Consider the following 18,519-nt stretch of genomic DNA (forward strand, 5'->3'; position numbering starts at 1 on the left):
CTACCTAAGGCTCAGAATTTGTTTCAACTATACCCCTTTTCAGGCAGGTTAGACAAAGAAATGAAAGAAATCAACCAGCTAACCTTGATGTAAAAGAAGACACAGCCAACCAATATTCATCGCAAACCACCTGGATTTTGATGGTTTGAATGCCTAAAAGGCTTAAATATGTATAGGAAAACACTCAAAGACATTCAAATAAAGCCAAAATTGTTCTTTCCCTCAATAAGGTGCATTTACTCTTTAGCAGCTTGTCTCCACACACTGAACTTACAATTCATGTCGTGTGCCAAGTTCTGCAGTGAACTTTCAGAAAAACCAAGTTTGTGGATATCGTTATATATAAATGTTACCAAATCACTGCTTTCTCCACAGGTTGTAATAGCTGTAAACCAGCTAGTTTCAACTTCTCCATCAGTTCCCACCAGGACTACAGCTGATGCTTTTTGGCAGAGACAAATAGCCTCCATGCTTCTTAATGCCCTTACAGGGCCTCCTCTCTTTTCCCTCCAAGCTACTCCGGAGCCTGCCAAGCTATCATAGAAGCAGCAGCTTTGCCTGTTCCATCTGCCAAACCACATCAACCGAGCTGAATGGCCCACTTCCTCCAGGAAGTGTTCTCCAATTAACTCCACCCATTTTCCGGTTTATATTGAAACAAATCTCCCAAATCCCTCCTTGATAAGGGCTTAATGAATAAACATTGCTTTTACTTTGAATCACTAATGCTATCTCCCCTCCTCCCAACCAAGCACTTAAGACAAGCAATCCAGATCCCGTTATATGGACACTCCCCACCATCACTGCTGACATGCTTTCCCCAAGATCATTCCATCTAGTCCTGTAAGACACATCTCCCAGGTGTCTATCTCACACACCTAACCACCGAACTTGCTCTCTTGCAAAGTATCTATCAAATAAAAGTCTACTTACCTGGTCAAATTTCAAGAGTCTCTGAAGGTCATTCTTGCTAATAAGACTCTTCACTTCATTGGCATCTGGCATGCAAAGTCTATAGTTCAAGTCGCCCAGCCAGATGACAACGCTGAGGATCAAGAGATTTATGAACAGAACTAGCAATGACTTGCATAAAAATCAATCAGAGAAGAATGAAGAGAAGAAAAGGGGAGAGGTGATTGATAGGGATTCATTTATCACTACTTGACAAGGGTAAGCTCGAACTAGCCTTTGTGGACAAGTATTATCAACACCTGAGCAGGACGAAGAATTACCACATAGACAGGAGGGAGAGGCTCCCTACAAGGACCATGGGACAGAGCTACAGTATCAATCAGCTTGGAAATCAGAAGCCAAGGAGTTAACTACCAGAGAGAGGCATGCAGTTTATTTGCTGGACTAGCTTCAAAATTTTTCCTGGCTGCCTGCCAGGTCTCCAGGGAAAGAGAATCTGAATGTTTTCTGCTTGATTCCTGGTGTTCTGCAGTCTCTCCACTAGAGTCTGAATAGTCTGAATGATGACTGGTGCTCTCCACATACTGAACTGACAGCAGACAGAGCCCACAGGGACTCCCCACTGTGACCAGTCTATCTGCTCCTGCCTGGCGTTCATGATCTGAGTGCCTGGCAGGAAGGAAACCTACATACTACAGACCCTTAGGCTCTGGGATTTAGCAATAGGTCCCTGGATATGCCTAAAACCCCACTAAGGGAGAATATGAAACTAACTTCATCCACATAGCTTTTCCTCCGAGCTATCTCAAGTTTCAAATGGGTCTCTTTGCCAACTGTACATGTAACATGAAATTCCTGGAATCCTGGGAAAATAAATTTACAGGATTTCATACTTTGTGACCAACAAAGTCAAGGCCTTGTGAAACAGTCGTTTTAATCTTATTATTGAGACAATATGAAAACAGATCAATATTATTAGTTTCTTCTGATATTTCCTCAATTATCTTGCTCTCTACTGATTCCTAATGCCTTTATAGTACCTTTAGCTTTCCTGCTAATTCTCATCTCAAATTTCAAATGGCATCACCCTTTCTTAGAATTCAATTACCAGTAGTACTTATTTTTAGGGGTATTAATTTCTTTACAACAAATCATTTTCTACTCCCCAAACCATTTCTCAAATGATTGATTCTATCCTTGTTCAGTCCCACTCTTTACTGATCTTCCTTTCCTATCATCCTATTGAACCTCTGAATCTTTATTTTCCTAATTATTATGATTCACAATCATTAAAAGAATGTAGATCTAGGGGCTAGAAATATAGTACATGGAGAGGACACTTGCGTTACATGCTGTTGACCAGAGTTCTATCTCTGACATCCATCCCATGGGGTTCAAGCCCTGCCAGGAGTGTTCTATGAAAACAGAGTCAGGAGTAAGTCCTAAGCACTGCTGGGTACAGCCCCCAAACCAAACAGAGCCAGGGCAATACTACAGAGAGAAGGGTGCTTGCTGTGCACATGGCTGATCTGGGTTCAATCCCTGGCATCCCATATGGTCCCCTGAGTCTTACCAGTAGTGATTCCTGAGCACAAACCCAGGAGTAAGCCTTGAGCACCGCCAGATGTAGCCCCCCCCCAAACAAAACAAAACACAAAAATAAATCAAACAAAAGAATAATGTAGATATATATTGAGTGGCATGGAAAGAGAGCCACCATAGAGGATAAATATATTCCTATCTAAAAAGAATGTGTTTATTAGAACGTACATAAACATTAGAGCAGTTGGGGCTAGAGATAGTACAGAGGGTAGGCGCTTGCTTTGCACACTAATCCTGTCAATCCACCAGGAATGATTTGCCAGTGGCTACAAACCCAAAAATATTTAAGAAGTTTAGAGTAGCATCATTCAAGAGAAAAACAACCTAGAAGTTTCTAGTATCTAAATTTAAAATGTAAAAGAAACAAGTAAAAATAATTTTAACAATAAAATTCATTTAACTCAACCTATCCATATTACTTCAACACATCATTATATTTAAAAATCTAGCTATTTTACATATTTACCTCCTGTCTCTGAATCCAGTTTATAATTTTGCATGCAAGCATAAGCAATCTAATTTTCCTGCACCAATGAACCCACTCTTCCTCAAACACCTTCTTATGGGTCATAGAGCTAGTACAAAGGTTAAGGTACTAGCAAGTGGTTGGGCTGCAATTCTGGTTTAAATCCTAACACTACATATGGTTCCCTGAGGATAGGGCCAGGAGTGGATATACGGGATATAGCTCAAAAACCAAACAAAACTCAAAGAACAACTTTCTCACAGGGGCTGGGATCACCAAGAACAGTTATACTCTTGACAGTTTCTTTCATATTTCTATACTTCTCACATCAAATCTTCTCTAGCTCTGCCATTCCAAGGCTATAGGCAACAGAGACACTCACTCGTGTTTCATGATGTTCATTTGTGGAGCAGTTTGATTTGGGACCACAAAACTCATTCGGGCACAAATGTCCTTATAATCTTGATTTCTCCTTTCAAAATCCTCCACATGAGCAGCCAGGTGGGAATTGACGATGCAAAAGGTAGTGTTGTGAAATACAAATCTCACAGCGACACCGCCTTTGTTTCCCTGTTGCCAAGAGGAATTCTTCAGTTAGTACGAGTGCACAAGGAGCAATCGACCCTCACCTGGACACAAATAACAGCTAAGCTCATTTCCCAGATAACTTACCATTTTCCCCATGATTCCGGTTCCAACGGTTTCGGCAGCAACGTCACGGACATATCGATGCTGATCCTTTTTGGCAAATATAAGGAGCATCATCCCAACAAGGCGGACTAGCTGAACCTGAGAGCCCAGGGAATTAGAGATGGTTCGTGCCAATATCCTCTCTGCCACACATTGAGCTTCCCACAACAAATTGTTCAATAGGAAGATGTAATGGTGGCCAAATCTGTACCCAAATTCTAATTTCCCAGTGGACTCCCTAGAAGGAAGAAACAGTTTCTCTGGGGAAGTTATTACCTGGCTCTGACCAATGAGTTATAAACCTTTGGGAACAATAAGCACATTTGGTTCTAATCAACTGTTTTCATCACTTTTTAGGCTACCAAGAGAAGGCAACATTAAAAATTCAAATAAGAGGGCCCGGAGAGATAGCACAGTGGCGTTTGCCTTGCAAGCAGCCAATCCAGGACCAAAGGTGGTTGGTTCTAATCCCGGTGTCCCATATGGTCCCCCGTGCCTGCCAGGAGCTATTTCTGAGCAGACAGCCAGGAGTAACCCCTGAGCACCGCCGGGTGTGGCCCAAAAACCAAAAAAAAAAAAAAAATTCAAATAAGAAAGATGAAACTATAAAAGAAAAAAGAAAAGAAAAGATGAAACCTCTGGGCTGGAATGGTGGCATAGTGATATGGCATTTACTTTGCACGCGTACTGACGCGTACTGACCTAGGACGGACTGTGGCTCGATCTCCTGGCATCCCATATGGTCCCCGTAAGCCAGGAGAATTTCTGAGCGCAGAGCCAGGAGTGTCACCAGGTGTGGCCCAAAAACCAAAAACCAAAAAAAAAAAAAACCCCAAAAAAAAACCCCCCAAAAAAAACCAAAAGAAGAAAGATAAAACCTGCAGCCCAAATTGTTCCATTTGCCTCTCCTTCTTAGTATTGTATTTTCAATTCTTATGGAATTAAAATATGTACCATGGCAATCCTAAGTACTTTAGTTATTTTAATCTGTTAACAAGAGCAAGATATATGTCTGAACTATGTATTAGTCAATACATGTATGAGAAGAATTACATCTCCATGAGTCTTATTACCAATACCAACAAGCTATAAATGAAAATTACTCAGATGATTCCTATTAAGGGAATTAGTAGGGTAGTCCTGCAATGAAAATAACTGCTCTGGTAGTCTCGGCCGTGTGCCTCCTAAAGATCAAATTAGCCTACCTTGCTAAAGTGAACCCTTGACTTACAACCAAGTTTAGAACTCATTTCAGTTCCACAACATTTCTTTTTTTTTTTTTTAATGCATAATTTTTTTTTATTTAAACACCTTGATTACATACATGATTGTGTTTGGGTTTCAGTCATAAAAGGAACACCACCCATCACCAGTGCAACATTCCCATCACCCAAGTCCCAAATCTCCCTCCTCCCCACCCAACCCCCGCCTGTACCCTAAACAGGCTCTACATTTCCCTCATACATTCTCAATATTAGGACAATTCAAAATGTAGATATTTCTCTAACTAAACTCATCACTCTTTGTGGTGAGCTTCCTGAGGTGAGCTGGAACTTCCAGCTCTTTTCTCTTTTGTGTCTGAAAATTATTATTACAAGGGTGTCTTTCATTTTTCTTAAAACCCATAGATGAGTGAGACCATTCTGCGTTTTTCTCTCTCTCTCTGACTTATTTCACTCAGCATAATAGATTCCATGTACATCCATGTATAGGAAAATTTCATGACTTCATCTCTCCTGACAGCTGCATAATATTCCATTGTGTATATGTACCACAGTTTCTTTAGCCATTCGTCTGTTGAAGGGCATCTTGGTTGTTTCCAGAGTCTTGCTATGGTAAATAGAGCTGCAATGAATATAGGTGTAAGGAAGGGGTTTTTGTATTGTATTTTTGTGTTCCTAGGGTATATTCCTAGGAGTGGTATAGCTGGATCGTATGGGAGCTCGATTTCCAGTTTTTGGAGGAATCTCCATATCGCTTTCCATAAAGGTTGAACTAGACAGCATTCCCACCAGCAGTGGATAAGAGTTCCTTTCTCTCCACATCCCCGCCAACACTGTTTATTCTCATTCTTTGTGATGTGTGCCATTCTCTGGGGTGTGAGGTGGTATCTCATCGTTGTTTTGATTTGCATCTCCCTGATGATTAGTGATGTGGAACATTTTTTCATGTGTCTTTTGGCCATGCGTATTTCTTCTTTGTCAAAGTGTCTGTTCATTTCTTCTCCCCATTTTTTGATGGGGTTAGATGTTTTTTTCTTGTAAAGTTCTGTCAGTGCCTTGTATATTTTGGAGATTAGCCCCTTATCTGATGGGTATTGGGTGAATAGTTTCTCCCACTCAGTGGGTGGCTCTTGTATCCTGGGCACTATTTCCTTTGAGGTGCAGAAGCTTCTCAGCTTAATATATTCCCATCTGTTAATCTCTGCTTTCACTTGCTTGGAGAGTGCAGTTTCCTCCTTGAAGATGCCTGTAATGTCCTGGAGTGTTTTGCCTATGTGCTGTTCTATATATCTTATGGTTTTGGGGCTGATATCGAGGTCTTTAATCCATTTGGATTTTACCTTTGTACATGATGTTAGTTGGGGGTCTAAGTTTAATTTTTTGCAAGTGGCTATCCAATTGTGCCAACACCACTTGTTGAAGAGGCTTTCCCTGCTCCATTTAGGATTTCCTGCTCCTTTATCAAAAATTAGATGGTTGTATCTCTGGGGAACATTTTCTGAGTATTCAAGCCTATTCCACTGATCTGAGGACCTATCCTTATTCCAATACCATGCTGTTTTGATAACTGTTGCTTTGTAGTACAGTTTAAAGTTGGGAAAAGTAATTTCCCCCATATTCTTTTTCCCAATGATTGCTTTAGCTATTCGAGGGTGTTTATTGTTCCAAATGAATTTCAAAAGTGTCTGATCCACTTCTTTGAAGAATGTCATGGGTATCTTTAGAGGGATGGCATTAAATCTGTATAATGCCTTGGGGAGTATTGACATTTTGATGATGTTAATCCTGCCAATCCATGAGCAGGGTATGTGTTTCCATTTCCGTGTGTCCTCTCTTATTTCTTGGAGCAGAGTTTTATAGTTTTCTTTGTATAGGTCCTTCACATATTTAGTCAAGTTGATTCCAAGATATTTGAGTTTGTGTGGTACTATTGTGAATGGGGTTGTTTTCTTAATGTCCATTTCATCCTTATTACTATTGGTATATAGAAAGGCCATTGATTTTTGTGTGTTAATTTTGTAGCCTGCCACCTTGCTATATGAGTCTATTGTTTCTAGAAGCTTTTTGATAGAGTCTTTAGGGTTTTCTAAGTAGAGTATCATGTCATCTGCAAACAGTGAGAGCTTGACTTCTTCCTTTCCTATCTGGATTCCCTTGATATCCTTTTCTTGCCTAATCGCTATAGCAAGTACTTCCAGTGCTATGTTGAATAGGAGTGGTGAGAGAGGACAGCCTTGTCTTGTGCCAGAATTTAGAGGGAAGGCTTTCAGTTTTTCTCCATTGAGGATAATATTTGCCACTGGCTTGTGGTAGATGGCCTTCACTATATTGAGAAAGGTTCCCTCCATTCCCATCTTGCTGAGAGTTTTGATCAAGAATGGGTGTTGGACCTTATCAAATGCTTTCTCTGCATCTATTGATATGATCATGTGGTTTTTATTTTTCTTGTTATTGATGTTGTGTATTATGTTGATAGATTTACGGATGTTAAACCAGCCTTGCATTCCTGGGATGAAACCTACTTGATCGTAGTGGATGATCTTCTTAACGAGGCATTGAATCCTATTTGCCAGGATTTTGTTGAGGATCTTTGCATCTGCATTCATCAGTGATATTGGTCTGTAATTTTCTTTTTTGGTAGCGTCTCTGTCTGGTTTAGGTATCAAGGTGATGTTGGCTTCATAAAAGCTATTTGGAAGTGTTTCTGTTTGTTCAATTTCATGAAAGAGTCTTGCCAAGATTGGCAGTAGTTCCTCTTGGAAAGTTTGATAGAATTCATTAGTGAATCCATCTGGACCTGGGCTTTTGTTTTTCGGCAGACATTTGATTACTGTTTTAATTTCATCAATGGTGATGGGGGTGTTTAGATATGCTACATCCTCTTCCTTCAACCGTGGAAGATTATAAGAGTCCAAGAATTTATCCATTTCTTCCAGGTTCTCATTTTTAGTGGCGTAGAGTTTTTCAAAGTAGTTTCTGATTACCCTTTGAATCTCTGTCATATCAGTAGTGATCTCTCCTTTTTCATTCCTGATACGAGTTATCAAGTTTCTCTCTCTCTCTTTCTTTGTTAGGTTTGCCAGTGGTCTATCAATCTTGTTTATTTTTTCAAAGAACCAACTTCTGCTTTCGTTGATCTTTCGGATTGTTTTTTGAGTTTCCACTTCGTTGATTTCTGCTCTCAGCTTTGTTATTTCCTTCTGTCTTCCTATTCTTGGGTCCTTTTGTTGAGCATTTTCTAGTTCTATTAGCTGTGTCATTAAGCTACTCAGGTAAGCTCCTTCTTCCTTCCTGATGTGTGCTTGCAAAGCTATAAATTTTCCTCTCAGTACTGCTTTTGCTGTGTCCCATAAGTTCTGATAGTTTGTGTCTTTATTGTCATTTGTTTCCAGGAACCTTTTGATTTCCTCCTTGATTTCATCTCGGACCCACTGGTTATTGAGCATGAGGCTGTTTAACTTCCAGGTGTTAAAGTGTTTCTTCTGAGTCCCTTTGGAGTTCACAAATAATTTCAGAGCCTTGTGGTCAGCGAAGGTAGTCTGCAAAATTTCTATCCTCTTGATCTTATGGAGGTATGTTTTATGTGCCAGCATGTAGTCTATCCTGGAGAATGTCCCATGTACATTGGAGAAGAATGTGTATCCAGGTTTCTGGGGATGGAGTGTCCTATATATATCCACTAGGCCTCTTTCTTCCATTTCTCTCCTCAGGTCTAGTATATTCTTGTTGGGTTTCAGTCTGGTTGACCTGTCCAGTGTTGACAAAGCCGTGTTAAGGTCCCCCACAATTATTGTGTTGTTGTTGATATTATTTTTCAGATTTGTAAACAGTTGTATTAAATATTTTGCTGGCCCCTCATTCGGTGCATATATGTTTAGGAGAGTGAATTCTTCCTGCTCTACGTACCCCTTGATTAATATAAAATGTCCGTCTTTGTCCCTTACAACCTTCCTGAGTATAAAGTTTGCATTATCTGATATTAGTATGGCCACTCCAGCTTTTTTATGGGTGTTGTTTGCTTGGATAACTTTTCTCCAGCCTTTTATTTTGAGTCTATGTTTGTTCTGACTATTCAGGTGCGTTTCTTGTAGGCAGCAGAAGGTTGGATTGAGTTTTTTGATCCATTTAGCCACTCTGTGTCTCTTAACTGGTGCATTTAGTCCATTGACGTTGAGAGAAAGAATTGTCCTGGGATTTAACGCCATCTTTATTTCAAAATTTGGTGTGTCTTTTGGGTAGTCTTGTCTTAGATTAGGTCTTTCAGTTTTTCTCTTAAGACTGGTTTTGTGTCTGTGAAGTTTCTGAGCTGTTTTTTGTCTGTGAAACCATGTATTCTTCCATCAAACCGGAAAGTGAGTTTTGCTGGGTATAGTATTCTGGGTGAAGCATTCATTTCATTCAGTCTTGTCACAATATCCCACCACTGCTTTCTGGCATTGAGCGTTTCTGGTGACAGGTCTGCTGTAAATCTCAGGGAAGCTTGCTTGAACATGATTTCCCCTTTTGATCTTGCTGTTTTCAGAATTCTGTCTCTATCTGTGGGATTTGTCATTGTGACTAGGATGTGTCTTGGGGTGGTTTTTCTGGGGTCTCTTTTGGTTGGTACTCTTCGGGCATGCAGGATTTGATCACATATATTCTTTAGCTCTGGAAGTTTCTCTTTAATGATGTTCTTGACCATTGATTCTTCCTGGAAATTTTCTTCCTGGGTCTCTGGGACTCCAATGATTCTTAAGTTGTTTCTGTTGATCTTATCATAGACTTCTATTTTCGTCTGTTCCCATTCTTTGACTAATTTTTCCATTGTCTGCTCATTTGCTTTAAGTTTTTTGTCCAATCTCTCCTGCTGTATGGAATTGTTATGTATCTCATCTTCCACAGCACCAAGTCTATTCTCAGCTTCTGATACCCTGTCCCAGAGCTTATCCATTTTGTCATTCACTTCGTTTACTGACTTTTTCAGTCCTGTTAGTTGACATGTTATTTCAGTTTGGAGTTTTGTCATTTCTGCCTTCATATTTTCTTGGTTCTTATTAGTGTTCTGTTCAACTCGATCCATGGTTTCTTGGAGTCTGTTGAGCACCTTCCATATTGCTAGTCTAAAGTCCTTATCTGAGAGGTTGATTAGTTGTTCAGTCATTATCTGGTCCTCAGAATTGTCATCTTCATTCTCTATGTCTGATGCTGGCCTGCGTTGTTTCCCCATTGTCACACTTGTATTGTGGGTTTTTCTACGTGTTGTGGTGGTATTCATTGTCTATATGATGTAGGCAGCACACTCCTCTGGCTTCTCCCTTTCTGGATGGGCTGACTTGCCTCTAAGGGAGGGGAGTCCTCCGTGGATGAAGCCTCACACTGGGTCAAATCTTAGGCCCGAGCATGCAACAGAGAAGGCAGTCCAGAGAGAAATGTTTGCTTCTGTGATATAGCGCCGTTCTTAGTGTGATTTTTCCTTGTTGTTGCAATGGAGTTCTTTCCTTAGAAAGAGTGCACGGCCGCGTAGCAAAGCGGAGCGGCCGTGCTCCTCTGAGCCTCTTTTTGCCCCACTCGCAAGAGTTTCACGCAAGAGGACAGTAGACAGACATAGACAGGTCACACTCACAGTCTTTCACAGCTGAGCCCCACTGGGCCGGTGTACTTTCGCGGATTTTCCCCGCCTGGTGTCACACACAGGGAGCCAGCTTTTGCAAAGGTTAGCCGGTTTTTATGCTCTGAAGTCCCTCCCTGAAAATGGCGTCTGGGCGAGCGAGGTTTCTGGAGGCTCTTTTTGCCCCACTCGCAAGAGTTTCACGCAAGAGGACAGTAGACAGACATAGACAGGTCACACTCACAGTCTTTCACAGCTGAGCCCCACTGGGCCGGTGTACTTTCGCGGATTTTCCCCGCCTGGTGTCACACACAGGGAGCCACCAGTTCCACAACATTTCTACTCTTGCTGATTCCAAACCTTACCCTCTATACCCACCAATTAAAAATCAACCAACCCCAAGCTGCCTTTCTCTATATAGCACTTGGTTCTTACCATGTCAGTAAACAAGTGTATGAACTGACTGCACAAGTTACCTTGTATGTAATTATTCTAGTTACTTAAATGCTACAAAACAATGAAATTCCTTTTCCCCTTAAAAGCTATCATACAAAACAATAAAACTGATTTTCCCCTTAAAAACGAACTAAATAATAAAAATACAGGATCAGAAAGCTTAGGGATTTTTTTCCTTATGAAAGAGGTATAAAGGATTAGTTTTTCCTATACCAGTATTACTCATGGGAAATAACTCATAGAAATAGTTCTTTTGGAACAAATATTAGATAACAGAATAAATTTCAAGGTCAGGTTGATTTAGTCATATACTAGAAAATGGGGGTTACTGGCACTTTAGCAGTGGATATGGTGCTAATGCTGTACCCTTCAAGCAGAGGCTCCCAAACTTCCTGGGTCTATTGTCCCTTTTCAGAAAAAAATTCACTCAGTGCACTCTCATTGAAATCTACCGTATTTGCTGGCGTATAAGAAGACCCCCTAATTTTGCAGTTAAAACATAGGTTTAGGCCTATATTCACTGTATCAGACAGAACGTTCCTGTGCTGCAACTGTATGTACCACAGTGAGCTAATCACAACAAGCAAAGGTTCAAAGGTTAGACTGTAATAGACTTCCTCTCTGACTCTGGCCAATCTGAGCAGGCTTTTGACAGTGTAGATTCGGGTCCAGAACGTTGTCTAATTTGCATGCATAAAAAGCCCGCTTGGATTGGCTGAGTTAGAGAGGCGGTCTAATCAGCCTTGCAGTGATTGGTGCAGGATCGAGTTGGAAAATTCGTTTTGTGGCAATATTCAGACAATTTTCGTTTAGCGGCATACTGAAACATTTTTTGGGATATACTCGGCGTATAAGACGACCCCCGATTTTTGGTTGACTTTTTTTGTTTCAAAAGTCATCTTATACGCCGGAAAATACGGTACCTTCTTTAAATGAAAAATTAACAGAAAGCATCCCCCAAAGGTACTGTTGCTCCTCCAAATCATTCTAGCATCCTCAGATGGTGGTATCACTCACTTTGGGAAACTTCCTTAAAGCATATAAATATATAGAGAAAGAGAAAGCAAGAGAAGGAAAGAAGAAAGGAAGGAAGGAAGAAGAGAAGGAGGGAGAAAGGAAGAAAGGATGGAGGTAGCGAGAAATAGAAGAGGGGAGGAAGAAAGTAAAAGAGGGAGGGAGAGGAAGGAAGGGAGGAAGAAAGGAAAGGAGGGAGGAAGAGAGGGAGGAAGGGAGGAAGAAAGGAAAGGAGGGAGGGAGAGGGAGGAAAAAAGGAGGGAGGGAGAGAGGAAGGAAGGAAGGAGAGAAGGAGGAAAGGAAAAAGAAAGGAGGGAGAGAGGAAAGAAGGGGAAAGGGAAGAAGGGAGGAAGGAAGGAGGGAGAAATGGAGAGGAGAAAGGGAAGAAGGAAGGGAAGGAGGGAGGGAGAGAATGAGGAAGGGAGGAAAGAAGGGAGAAAGAGGAGGGAGGGAGGAAAGAAGGAAGAAAGGAAGGAAGGAAGGAAGGAAGAGAGGTAGGAAGGAAGGAGGGAGGAATGGAAGAGGGAGGGAGGGAGGAAGGAGGGAGAGAGGGATGAAGAGAGGAATGCTAGGAAGGAGGGAAGGAAGGGAGGGAGGGAGGAATGAAGAGAGGGAGAAAAGTAGGGAGGGAGGAAGGAAAGAAGGAAGACGGAGAGAGGAAGGAAGGAAGGAAGGAAGGAAGGAAGGAAGGAAGGAAGGAAGGAAGGAACGAAGGAAAGAAGAAAGAGGGAGGGAGGGATAAAGAAAAACATTAAGTGGAAAACATGGAAATAAAATCTTACAGCTTAAAATCTAAAAGGGCAGGGCTGGAACAGGTAGGGTACTTGCCTGGCATGAGCCAACCAGGGTTTGATCCCCAGCAGTACATCATATGGTTCTCTGAGCTCTGCAAAAGTAATCCTTGAATTCAGAGCCAAAAGTAAAACTGGAGTACCGCTAGGTGTAGCCCCTCAAATATGATAACAAAATAAAAAGTTGAAAAGGACAGAAGAGATAGGAAGCACAAGAGTTTTCTTACTGGAGATAGCTCTGGAGTCCCCACACAGAGCCATGTGCGTCCCGGTGGGTCCTATCACACAGCTCCATGTCCTCTGGGCCTAGCACTGAATCACCACCAGGCCTGGTGGTCTGATATCAGCAAGAGTGCCCCCCCATGTTCCCTGACCACTGCCTGGGAGTACCCTTAAAAAGATATATATATATATGTATATATATAATACACACATATGTACATATATACGTTATATATATCTATGTAATTGAAGCTTACTTTCTTATACTTGGCTTTAGAATGCAAACCCCGCTCCACAGCCATGGTCCATTCCTGTTCCTTCACAGAGTCAAAATAGAAAAATGCTTCCGTACTTAGATCTAGCTCCTGAAATCTGAGAAAACACGAAATCGTGAGATTTGCATATACTCCATAATTATCTGAGTATCTGGTACATTTTCTGAGATATTAGATGAAAACAAAAATGAGAAAGTTTGATAAAATTGCTCTGTTGACCCAAGTGATTATCAATAAGATCAAGAAACTTTCTTCCATAAGACTCCCCACTAGTCTATTTAGAAACTGCAAAATGTAGAAATAAAGACTTCTATAAAGGAGAATGCTAGAGTTTTGCAGAAGGAAATTCTCATGGTCAGAAATGACCTTAAGTCTCAGTTTCTATGATAAGAAAAATGTAGTTTTCTGTGGATTTCAAGAGGACTAGATGCTTCCTTAAATTATTTTAGGTATTTGTTCCTTCTTGATCTCACAAATTTCACCCACAACTTAATTTCCACAGATAGTGTACATTAGCATTTACCAGACTTTAAAAAAGGAATACCACCTGGTTGTAGTGATAGCACAGCAGTAGGGCATTTGCTTTGCACATGGTCTACTGAGGCCAACACAGGTTCGATCCCTGGCATCCCATATGGTCTTCCGAGCCTGCCAGGAGCAAGTACTGAATGCAGAGCAAGGAATAATCCCTGAGCACCACTGGGTGTGGCCCCAAAACCAAAAATAAAAAAGGAGGGGGTAGCAGAATATAATGTAAATAAACATCAAACAACGTAAATTCCAGATGTATTTCTTACCCAATGCAGTAGATATCAGGAGGGTTCGAGTCACAGGTTAGCCAAGGTTCTAATACACTATCTGGAGACTGGCCATTCACGTTCCAAGTTCCAACAAAAAATCTAATACATAATACCAAAAAATAACTTTAAAACAAATGCCAAGTATGAAGCAACACAAATTCCCTTATCACATCTACACAAGCATATGTTTACAATAAGCCAACAGAATTCCTCAAAATAGTATGCCACATAGATATGAAGGACTTCTGGAATATAGAACACAAAAGCAGAGGGGCTGCTTTCACTTAATTTTATATTCGGCAAGTCTTTATTAAAGAATCAAGTCTCTATTCGAAAACCACAAAGTTAATTGCTCTACCACTTTTCCTTTCAATTAAAGTCCATCCAAATTCAAAGTTGAAGGCAGATCAGATGTGATGGGAAAGAGGTATTGTCATGCTGTAAGTGTGTCAAACATGAAAAACTGTTCTGTAAGAGCCTTAGTGAATCTCATTGCCCCACAAGGATTACAAGGACATCGAGTAAGAAATTTTGTTGAGGCAGATAAAGTACAGAGAGCGGAAGCAGAAGGAAAAACTCATGACTTGCCTTTGCTGTTTACACACAAATATAACCATCATAGCGAACATGAGCTAGTGATTTTCACACAGGGATACAGTTTTGATTAAATTAGTGAAAATGAGGCAAATTGGACTAAAATCCTGGGTTAGAAGGATTTATGAATGACAAAGAGAAGGGTTGTTTCTTTTACAGATCTGGGGTATACACCATGTCACACCATATGAATTTGGTCCAGAAAAGTGAATATCAATAAGAAAAGGTGAAGTGAAAGAGCATGCAGAGAAAAATATAATTGTTGACCTCTTCATCAAGAGGACCGTGCAAAACTTTTTAATTTACCAAAAACTAAATTAAAAGGTGACGCATATGACAGAATTTACTTTTTTAATACCAAAGGGAACTAAATTCACCAAGCCAGAGAGATTAAACACACTTACCTATGGAATGTGCTAGAGAACCATTCTTTAGTACATGGGAATTTGATTGAGAACACCAAGAGTAGTTGGAAATGTTAGTAGAATGGTATCATTGATAACTAGAAGATCTAAATAAGGGGCCAGAGCAACAGAACAGTGGGCAGGGATCCTGCCTTGGATGCAGCCAACTCTGTCTGAATCCCTGGCACCCTATATTGTTCCTGTGCCTGCCAGGAGTGATCCCTTAGCAGAGAGCCAGGATAGAGCACTGAGTACTGTTAGATAGGGAAGGAAGGAAGGGAGGAAGAAAGGGAAAGAGGGAGAATAAAATATGTATTTTTTTGTTTTGTTTTTTTGGGCCACACCCGGCAGTCCTCAGGGGTTGCTCCTGGCAGGTTTGGGGGACCATATGGGATGCTGGGGATCAAACCCAGGTCAGTTGGGTCTGCACATACAAGGCAAAAACCCTACCCACTTTGCTATCACTCCGGCAAAACATGATATTCTTGACCAACATAAAGACAGGGAGTGAATCAGCTGATATATCTTTTTATTATGCTTTGATACTTTTTTATTTTGGTTGGTAGTGCCAGGTATTGAACCCAGGTTCCTTATGCTTTGATTTTTAAATTAAGCTATTTTTTTTGCTATAGCTGTAATCTTTAACTTCAGTAGAGACAACAGACGGACCTGAAATTCTGAAGGTTGACATATTCTTTTTCTCGCTTTGCCAAGATATGTTTAATGATACCCTCCCGCTGGCCAGAAGCAGTGGTATTAGGTGTAAAGAACTTCTTCATGGTATTGGTCACTTTGGGCTGCTCCTTGATATAAGCTTCTTTCTCACGGGGAAGCCTAATAGATAAATGAAGAATTCAAAATTGAAACGGCTATAAAAATGAAAAATTTCTGACTTGGAAAATATGTTTTGACAGAGGACTTACATTCTATTTATGGAATGAGGCGGTGGTGGAGGTTCCCGATGAACTCCTATAGGCTGATTTTGTAAACTTGTTTTCTTGTCTAAATTCATAGATGTAAAATTATCTTCAAATCCAAGATATACTAAATAGCACAAGACTGGATTAATGAGGTGTATAGAGAAAAGTACATGAAACTTATCAAGGCTAGACACACCTTTGCTTTGGAATGGAAGTTTTGATTTGATCAGTAGCATCACGAAACAGAAAGGTTTAATACGAATAGTGTAACTTAAATTGGAGGGGGGAAGCGCAACTGTCCTTGAAGCACTGATATTTTAAAAGAACAACAGTAAGCGACATTAATTTGGAATCCTAAAGCTAAGCGCCAACATTTACTGAGGAATTAGCACCATGTCTAGTTGATAGTGAGAGAATATTATGTCATTATCTCAGTTGTCACAAAAGGACCCAAGAGGTAATTAACTATCTTCCCCTGCTACAGAAAAAGATGGAATCGTAGAATGTTGAGTAAGTCAACCAAGGTCATACAATGAGTGAGTCACATAAGTGGGATTCAAACTGAGGTAGCTTTGCCTTGGGGCTTTCACGTTTTAATCACTCTGCTAAGCTGATTTTTGAGGAGCTAATTGCCACACAAAAGATTAGTAGCAAACATTATTAGTCAGTGTGCAAGGGCCCAATAAAACCAATGGAGATAAAATTCCATGGGAGAAAGTATATGACTTACAATAATCTATATCTTATCTGTTCAAATATAATCAATGGACTCCACAAAGATCATGCAAGCAGGATAAAAAGAATTTCTAGAATACCTTTAAAATCAGATGTCTGGTCTTTAGTATCTAATTTCCGGTACCAGCTGGAAGATTCTTTTTGCTCCGGAATAAGAAGTTTGGACTGAGCTGAAGAGATAAAGGTTATGATTAGAAACGGGGGAGTCCTTTGAGTGGAATTTACCAGAACCAAAAGCCATTCACTTAGCACTCCTTAAATGCAGTGGACAGTGCCTTTCATAGAAGAGGAGTGCAGAGGATGTGACTAAGAACATAAGGGCTGTTCTGGGATAATTTGGGGACAGAATATTGACAAACTGTAGTAAACTATTCATGCTATGACTGAAGAGTCTGTGAAATGGCTCAGTGTCCCGAAAGCTGAATCATTGATCTTATTTCCTCGCTTACCCCAGTGTTTATTGCTACAGAGACAAAAAAAATCACCTACCAAGTCTGAGGGGTGAGATCTTTTGCTAAAGGTCATGTTTGCCTTCCCATTCAAATAGTATGAAATCTGCTGAGTCTTGAGTTACCTTCCTGAGCAGCAAGAACATCTGAGAGGAACTTTAGACAGTGTTCCTCATCAGGAATTTCAAAGCGGCGCTCTCCAGTCCAGTCCCCATAAACACGAATTTTGCAGCCACCTGCACAAAAATCAAAATCCATGAATATCTAGCTAAGGAATACAGTATTTTCTTGGGATCATATTTTTAACTTGCCAGCTTAATAGGAGGTCCAGATCACAAATATTCCTGACCTCTAACATAGGAGGTACACCTATAAGATGGAGGGAGTGTTGTAGAGAGGGAATTCTAAGGAGCTGATGAGCTGTGCCAACAATTTAGTGGTGTGATCTTAAAATAAAATGCAAGTTATCCTTCAAGCTGTAGACACCAACATTCTGAGTTCTCTCTCAGCTATCAATGGAGGGACCTCCCAATTCTCAGCAAGAATCACTCCCCAACCACCCTCCTCTATCTCTAAGTTGGATTCTGAGTATTTCCAATCGAGAGCATCATAGTCAGGTGAAGCATGAAGGGAAGGAAGCTGGATGGTTTATCCCAGGGTACAGAGTGAACCTAGGCAAGTGAAATTGAAAACTAGATATAAAGAAAGGAATGATAGTTTGGCTTTAATCATTCTGAGAAGAACCTACACTGCATTACTGCAAGTGAAAAAATATATGTCTTAAACTTAGAAAAAGGAATATAATTGCCTATGCTGGACAATGAATGGTTTCAAGAACAATCAATTAAGAGTAAAATCAGAAGTAAAGCTACCTAGGATTTTAGGTTCAACACATGAAACATACTGTCTCTCTTTTCTGACATCTAATAGTTACCTATCAATCGTATGGATATAGTAATCCAGAAAATCCATGTGTTTCTTTATATTTTTCTTTTAACTAATTTTTTACATATATATTTTTTCATATCCCTGTAAACGATAAGTTCTCTGAGAACAGGAACAGGCTGCATAACGCTTCTTCAACACACCACTTTCAAAAGTCTCACACAATTTTCTGGGATCAAGGGACTTCTCAGGATTTTCAAAGTTAGGACAGGGAAAATACAATACAAACTGGGAGAGTTGAGTACCCTACTACTCTACTCTACTACTTGACAAATGATATCAGAGTTAACAGACAAAGCATTTAATAAATGACTGTTGAACTAGATTCTTCTACTTTTGTAAATAACATATACATGGGGAAACAAAAATAAAAACAATAGTTTCTTATAGCAGAAATCCATTTTCTGAGCCTTTTGATCTTTTTTGTCTGTATT

The 18,519-nt window shown here is 40.3% G+C and overlaps 1 protein-coding gene across 1 annotated transcript in view; it reads right to left on the minus strand.

Annotated features, from left to right (window-relative positions):
• Positions 1-18,519, minus strand: part of OCRL (OCRL inositol polyphosphate-5-phosphatase) — an 81,267-nt gene that overhangs the window by 43,007 nt on the left and 19,741 nt on the right. The window contains exons 5-13 of the mRNA XM_049766656.1: positions 17,266-17,376; positions 16,772-16,861; positions 15,960-16,080; positions 15,706-15,870; positions 14,036-14,137; positions 13,221-13,335; positions 3,653-3,769; positions 3,363-3,550; positions 934-1,045 (exon numbers count right to left, since the gene is read on the minus strand). Coding sequence (XP_049622613.1) covers positions 934-1,045; positions 3,363-3,550; positions 3,653-3,769; positions 13,221-13,335; positions 14,036-14,137; positions 15,706-15,870; positions 15,960-16,080; positions 16,772-16,861; positions 17,266-17,376 — 1,121 coding nt within the window. The remainder of the gene's footprint in view (positions 1-933; positions 1,046-3,362; positions 3,551-3,652; positions 3,770-13,220; positions 13,336-14,035; positions 14,138-15,705; positions 15,871-15,959; positions 16,081-16,771; positions 16,862-17,265; positions 17,377-18,519) is intronic.

The sequence above is a fragment of the Suncus etruscus genome, chromosome X, assembly GCF_024139225.1.
Source record: "Suncus etruscus isolate mSunEtr1 chromosome X, mSunEtr1.pri.cur, whole genome shotgun sequence".
Classification (NCBI taxonomy): Eukaryota; Metazoa; Chordata; class Mammalia; order Eulipotyphla; family Soricidae; genus Suncus; species Suncus etruscus.